At 47.2% G+C, this 7386-nt stretch overlaps 1 protein-coding gene across 1 annotated transcript in view; it reads left to right on the top strand.

The window, feature by feature from the left end:
* The first annotated feature begins 496 nt into the window (after positions 1-496).
* LOC108305229 (F-box/WD repeat-containing protein 12-like) overlaps positions 497-7386 on the top strand; it is a 20095-nt gene continuing 13205 nt past the window's right edge. Inside the window, exons 1-7 of the mRNA XM_037736731.1 lie at positions 497-717; positions 1158-1195; positions 1398-1555; positions 3178-3296; positions 5715-5924; positions 6790-6948; positions 7188-7206. Of these exons, the coding sequence (XP_037592659.1) occupies positions 628-717; positions 1158-1195; positions 1398-1555; positions 3178-3296; positions 5715-5924; positions 6790-6948; positions 7188-7206 (793 nt within the window). The 5' untranslated portion in view covers positions 497-627. The remainder of the gene's footprint in view (positions 718-1157; positions 1196-1397; positions 1556-3177; positions 3297-5714; positions 5925-6789; positions 6949-7187; positions 7207-7386) is intronic.

The raw sequence follows: 7386 nt of genomic DNA, 5'->3' as shown, positions 1-7386 counted from the left end.
CACACCAGGGAAGGCCACCGGCTGGGAGAGCCATCCCAGAAAAGGCCTGCTCCCTTCACACTGACCTCTGTGGAGAAGTCGGCTTGGCATGTGCTTTCTCTTCCACTGCAGAGTTAAATGCGAGAAGGTAGAAACCCAGAGGCCGTGCTGGCGCTGAGAGATGAGCCCCACTCACCAGATTCAAGGTCCCAACGTAGGCAGACACCGGGCAAGCAGTCTCCCATTCCGGGAGTTTGGAACTTAAATAGAGCCATAGAGACGCTCAGACCTGATCCAAGTGAGTGCATTCAGTGACATTTCCTAGAGGGTCCTGACACCTTCATCTGCACCTGGGGCTGCCCCAGGTTCTGTGCTGCCAGTCACAGTGCGCAGGTGCTGCTGAGCTCCTCTAAACCATGAACTAACAAGTGAGTTGAGGGAGGGATGCCGCCAGCTGTGTGGACCTGGCCCATGGGGGAGGCCGGGGTGGAGGTCAGCCCGGGAGTCTGCACACCTGCAGCTTGTTTCCGCCACGCAGATGGGCACAGGTGAAAACCTTTACAAGTGCTGCAGACGTTGGCCAGGCCTTTAAATTCAGAGCAACCCGGAGAGGAGAAAGGAGAGTGGGTGGGGGTTCCGGCGTGGAAGATGGAGGTCCGATTGCCTGACTTAGCTTTGAAGCGGATCTTCTCTTTCCTGGACGTATTCAGCTTGCTGCAGGTTTCCCAGGTGAACAAGGTAAAGGCCCTCCACCTCCCACTGCCCCCCACGCCCGCTGCCTCTCCCACCAGTTTGACTACACTGCAGAATAGCAGGAGGATACACGGAGGGTGTGGGGTTAGCACCCTTCACTCTGAGGGCCTCATGTTCTGTTAAACAAGAAGGACAAGCTGACATCCAGGAGCTGCGCTAACTAAACCGTCCTTGAAGCTCCCATTTCAAGCCCTAGGAAATCAGCACTTCTTTCTCTGAACTCATGGGAATACCACGTGCCTGTTTTAGCCGTGATAGGTCTCTGTTCCCGTTTCCTCATCTCTCCACACTGGGAGGGCTTTGCGAGCTGGAATCCCATCTGAGTAACTGTGCGGGTCGGGCTCCCAGAACACATAACAGCAGAGCATTGCCTCTGCTCTCTGATGGAACTGATTGCCTGCTTGTCTCTTCCTTTCTCTCCATAGGATTGGAATAGGGTTGCAGACAGCAATTACCTGTGGAGGTGAGTCATGGAAGGGAACGGGTAAGGAGGGAAGGGGAGAGGAGAGCGTCTGACTGTACCCATGCTGTGTACCGAGGCCCGTGTGTGGCTGTGTTGTGAGAGGCACACAGGAAAGTGAGTGTGTAGGGGGTTGTGATGTCACCAGGCCTCTGAGGAGGTGAACTGACTGAGCACAGCCTGATGGGATTGTGACTGTTTCCAGGGCACACTCTCTGCAGAGATGGGACTGCAGCAGCATCACCGATCGACACCTGGGCGCATTCACGTGGAAGCAATTGTTCCTGCACCAAAGAAGGAAGGAGCTTCGGTTGTCATTGGCACAGCCGGATAACTTTACCTACAAAATAACTAAGAACACTGGTATGGGGACAGGTGCCCTAGAGGAACATGAGCAACTTGTTTTCAGAAGTCCACTCTATTGGATTTTTGCTGTGTGAAGTTGTATGTTCTCATTTAGTGAAGGGAAAGGGAATTAGAATTGAATCAGACTGGGCTGCCATGATAGCCACATGACAGCTCCCTGCTTCCTCTCTTGTCCCCATTGTCTCTGCTGAATGAAGAAACTAGAGAGATCTTTTTTCACAACATAAAATCCGGTCCTGTTACCCCCTTTTCCTAAGGCTTCCCATCCCTCCCAGAATAAAAATCAGAAACAAATATTAATGTGAAACTCTTTAAAAAACAGGCGTGGCTGAGCACAGTGGCTCATGCCTGTAATCCCAGAACTTTGGGAGGCCAAGGTAGGCAGATTGCTTGAGCCTAGGAGTTCCAGACCAGCCTGGGCAACAAAGTGAGACCCCCATCTCTATACAAAATTAAAACAAATTAACCTGGGTGACAGAGCCGGGCCCTGTCTCTAAATAAATACATACATACAGAGGCTCTACAGCTGCAGCCTCAACTTCCTTGGCTCAAGAGATCCTCCTGCCTCAGCCTCCTGTGTAGCTGGGACTACAGGGGCGTACCACCACACCCAGCTAACTTTTTTTTGATGTGGAGTCTTGCTCTGTCCTCTAGGCTAGAGTGCAATGGCACGATCTTGGCTCATGGCCCACTCTGTCTCCCAAGTTCAAGCAATTATCCTGCCCCAGCCTCCTGAGTAGCTGGGACTACAGGTGTGTTCCACCATGTCTGGCTAATTTTTGTATTTTTAGTAGAGATGGGGTTTCACCATGTTGGCCAGGCTGATCTTGAACCCCTGACCTCAAGTGATCCACTTGTCTTGGCCTCCCAAAGTGCTGGTATTGCAGGCATAAGCCATCATGCCTGTTCATAACGTTTTAATTTTTTGTAGAGATTAGGTCTGAGTGTGTTACCCAGGCTGGTCTGGAACTCCTGAGCTCAAGCAATCCTCTTGCCTTGGCCTTCCAGGCATGAGCTACTGTGCCTGGCCTAATCCTGATAACACTTTTTAATTTTTTTTTTAATTTTAATTTTTATTTTTTTTTAAATAACAGAATCACAGTTCATCACCAGGCTGAAGTGAAGCGGCAGGATCTCGGCTCACTGCAAACTCCACCTCCTGGGCTCACAGGATTCTCTTGCCTCTGCCTCGAATAGCTGGGATTACAGGCGCCTTCCACAATGCCCGGCTAACTTTGTTTTTTAGTAGAGACAGGGTTTCACCTTGTTGGTCAGGCTGGTCTCCAACTCCCGACCTCAGGAGATCCATGTCACCTCTCCCTCCCAAAGTGCTGATATTACAGGTGTGAGCCTCCATGCCCAGCCTGATGGAGACTTTTTAATATGCATTTTATATCTATGGAAACTGAGGATAAAAAGGAAAAGCCAGTTGACCAACATCTCCCAAATGGGCAGTCTGCCATGGGAACCTGCGTTAGGTTGACTCTGGAGCCCAATGTCTATCTTTTCCATATTGCTACCCAAACCCTCCTAAGAGGGCACAGAAATATTTAAAATTGTCTTCATTGGATTTGGATCATCCTTTATCTGTTGGCCAAGTCTTCTGTGTTTCCTTCTAGCATATGAAGCAGGTTTGGCTTATCTCTCAGGAAATACCTTTACAATGGATGAACAGGAGAAGTCAATCATTTGTAGTGTATCTGCAAAGGGCGAGCTTTGTGCCTGGGATGTGCAAGAGGTGAGTCTGGCCAATATGTAGCAAAAGTGCTGCATCCTGGCCTCTGTCCTGTTCTATATATGATACGGAAGTGGAAGTGGTAACAAAAACAAAGTTTCAAATCCGGTTCTATCTGGTAATTTGCAACCTTTTCATTTGGACCATAGACACAGATAACTCACTTTTTAATTGTTTTTGAGATGAAGTCTCACTCTGTTGCCCAGGCTGGAGTGCAGTGGTGTGATCTCGGCTCACTGCAACCTGTACCTCCCTGGTTCAAGCGATTCTTGTACCTCAATGTCCTGAGTAGCTGGGATTACAGACACATGCCAACATGCCTGGCTAATTTTTGTATTTTTAGTAGAGACAGGTTTCACCATGTTGGCCAGGCTGTTCTCCAACTTTTGGCCTCAAGTGATCCACCAGCCTCAGCCTCCCAAAGTGCTGGAATTACAGGTATGAGCCAACTCACTCAGCTGACAATTCCTTTTTAACATGTGTCACTATCAATAAATTTGTACAATAACTTATTTTCTGCCAGTAACATGTAAATTTGTGAAGTAATTTTGGGTTTGTGCATCTTTATCACCTGTTCTATTGCCTCTTTGTAGATGATTGGCATTTGTTATATTGGCTTTTTCAGAATGTGGTCTCTATCTCAGATCACCTCCAAGGCGCACCAAGGATTTATCTCAAAAACTGAGTGTGTCTTTGTCTAGTGGTGTAAAGTGCAGTGAGGTTCTTAGGAGACCCACAAAGCTTTTGTTAAAGAGAATTACACTGGCAGAAACACTGCCAGCTTGGATGTAAAGGGGCCAAAAAAACACAAAGGGAAAAGGGGCCTTTTGGATTTCAAAACTTTTACAGGCAGGAAGCAGACTACCAAAACAATTTAGCTAAAAAATCGGGCCGCCATATACAGAAAGTGAAGGATGACTCAGAATCAAGAGCCCAGAGAGTGGAACCAAGTGTCATGAAAATTCTTTCTTGGGCCTTCAGTGCTAATCCGCAAACTGCTAGCATGTCCTCTGTGGGATTTCAGAATGTCTTGTAGCAGGGATTCCTGTGTTTCCATTTTTACCTTTTGTGAATGACAGTGACTATGTTATCCTATGCTTACCCCACACTTGTACTTTGGGGATGGTGAGGAACAGATAACGTGTATAGCTAGTTTGAAGATTTTCACATCAAGAGAAACTGAATCTAAAGAGTCTCATCTATACCTGGACCTAGAAACAATGAGATCCTTTATTTTGCAATGATACTATAATGGTATGAGACATTTGAGGGCATCGGGAGATGGTGAATGTACTTTCACATAGGGGGAAAGTGAATCATTGGAGGCTATGGAGCAGACTATGGCTGCCAGTCTCTGAGATGGCCCTAATGCCTTAGGACTGACCTCTGGGACCAATAGGATATAGTGGAAATTATGGAGTCTAATTTCTGAAGCTCTGTCACAGAAGACAATTCTTCACTCATGGATCATTAGCTCCTGGAAGTCCAGCCACAGTGTTATGAGAGCTCTCAGCAGCCCTCCAGAGAGATCTATGTGGTGAAGGACCGGGGACCGATGCCAGTTCCAACTGACACAGCTGGATGACGGAGCCATCTTGGAAGTGAAACTGGACTTTGCCCTCATGAGAGACCTGCAGCCGGACTCCCCAGTCAAGCTGCACCTGAATTTCTGATCAGAAGAAACTGTGAGATAGCAAAAGCCTGTTTTAAGCCACTAAATGTTGGGATGCTTGGCTTCATGACCATAGATGTGACTGCACAGGCAACTTGTTATACTGTGAGGAATCAAAATAGTGATGACATTTGATTGCAGGGGAGTTGTGAATAGAGCACATGAGGAGGGGACTCCGGGAGGGCTTAGAAGTGGTGCATTGGTATTCACTTGTAATAATTTAGCAAACTTCATGCTTTCTTCCTGTGTGATATACTTCACAATTTGATTAAAAGGCTAAAGAATCATCTAGAAAGACAAGCATTCTATCTTGTATATAATGTACAAGGTTGCTGAAGGAATAACAATTTTCATGATAGTTAATACGTTTTGGGTTCCTACTGTGTCCTAGTCAGAATTCTATGTTTCATGAGTTGTGAAAGGTAATGACAGCTTCTTTGGAAGGCATGATAGAAAGTGACTTGCTGAAGTTTGCCTTGTTAGTAAGAGGCAGAGGTGGTTTGAACCCAGGAAGCCTGATCATTCTTTGTTCCTCTTACATACCATGTTCTTGTGTCTGAGCATAGTGTTTAGTTCCTGTTGTCATGTTCACTCCTCCCAAATATTGAGGTGTGGAGAATTTTCATATCCTTTGCCCAGAAGCAAGAGGATCTGATCTGGAAGAGGCTTCCAAATAAACATGGGCAGGATGAAGGCACCGTGGGTGTAAGAGTTCCTGGAACACAGATCGTGTTACTCTCGTTGTCTAGGGTACCATGATCTGGTCAAGCCCAGTCCAGAAGTTCCAGTTCTCAAATCTGGTAACCCTCCCTCAGATGCATCTCGTCATCACTGCAGATAGGAGCAAAACAATCAAAGTGTGGAATTGTCAGGACGGGGATCCTCTAGCTGCTCTCCCCATGCCAAAAACCTGTTATTGCATGGAAGCCCATGTCACAAAGGATGGCCCATTCCTGATGGTAAGTGAGCCCTGAATTTAGAAGGGACCAAACAAAGCAAATGCCCACTGTCTTGACAGGCATCTGTGTCACATTACTATCCTTAGTGCCTTTTTTTTCTTTTGAGAAGGAGTCTTGCTCTGTCACCCAGGCTGGAGTGCAACCTCTGCCCGCTGGGTTCAAGCAATTCTTCTGCTTCAGCCTCCCGAAGATCTGGGACTACAGGCACATGCCACCATGACCGGCTAATTTTCTGTATTTTTAGTAGAGATGCAGTTTTACCATGCTGGCCAGGCTGGTCTCGAACTCCTGACCTTGTGATTCACCTGCCTCAGCCTCACAAAGTGTTGGGATTACAGGGGTGAGCCACCACACCTGTACTATTTCTCTTTTTGTAGTCATTCCTTCTACATACCCTGCAAGTCAATCACAATTTGCCTGTGAATGTTTTATACAAACCTCCATGCTGTCTTGGCCCTTGATCTGCCTCAAGTACGTTTCCCCAGCCATTCTTCTAAAAACAAAAAGCCGAGAACTTCCTGAATTACTTTATATGTGCCTCTTCTTTCAAGTGTGTTTTTTACCATCCATGAACTTGGTCAGGGACAGTTGAGGGGGAGAGATGGCTTTGGGGTGACACTGAGAAAAAGTATAGCGTTTATGTGCTAATGAATAAGTGTCCTTGAGAAGAATGCTTTGGGGCTTGGAAAGCTTTATTCCATGGGATTATCCCAACAATGTCTCACGCTAGACTGGTCAGGGTTTGGGTCTCCATTCTGTGACTGAAGAAACGGTGGCATGTCTTGCAGCTGACAGTGCTGCCTCCTGTGTACTTTAGGATTTCACATATCTTCCTGTTGACGTGGTGGGGATGCTTTGGTTTCAGGTTGGCGACGCTGCAGGTGACATCTACACATTTACACTGCCTGAGTTAAGGGATGTTTCTAAAGTTACTGCATTTCAATGTGCTATTGTACTTCTACGCTGCTCTCCTGACAAGAAATGGGTGTTTGCATGTGGGACATACAGTCGTGCCTTTCCACAGGTAGGTGCTGCTGTGTGTATTCCAACTTCAGATTGGGAATGTCAAGTTAGGAAGCGTGCAGAGAAACTCAGTGAGAGCTCAGTGAGGCCCGGGCGCACTGCTCCCTCCTCTCTAAGACCACATCACAAGAGGAATCCATTGTGATAGTCAGGAAGCAATGCTCTTTGAAACAACAGCATCCAGTTGCCATGGCCAATATCAATGAAATCTAGTTCATGAAGCCTGCATTTGCCAAACAGATAGAGGAGGGTGAGACAGGTATCAAGAAATAGCGATTACTGGGCACGGTGGCATGCACCTATAGTCCCACCTACTCGGAAGGCTGAGGTGGGAGGATCGCTTGAGCCCAGGAGTTCTAGTCTGTAGTGTGCGATGCTACAGGGTGTCCACACTAAGTCCGGCATCAGTATCTTACCTCCTGGGAGCAGGGGACCACCA

Source organism: Cebus imitator, unplaced genomic scaffold, assembly GCF_001604975.1.
Source record: "Cebus imitator isolate Cc_AM_T3 unplaced genomic scaffold, Cebus_imitator-1.0 Scaffold0, whole genome shotgun sequence".
NCBI classification, from domain to species: Eukaryota; Metazoa; Chordata; class Mammalia; order Primates; family Cebidae; genus Cebus; species Cebus imitator.
Note: the sequence above shows the minus strand (reverse complement) of the source record. Positions and strands in the feature narration are given on the sequence as shown.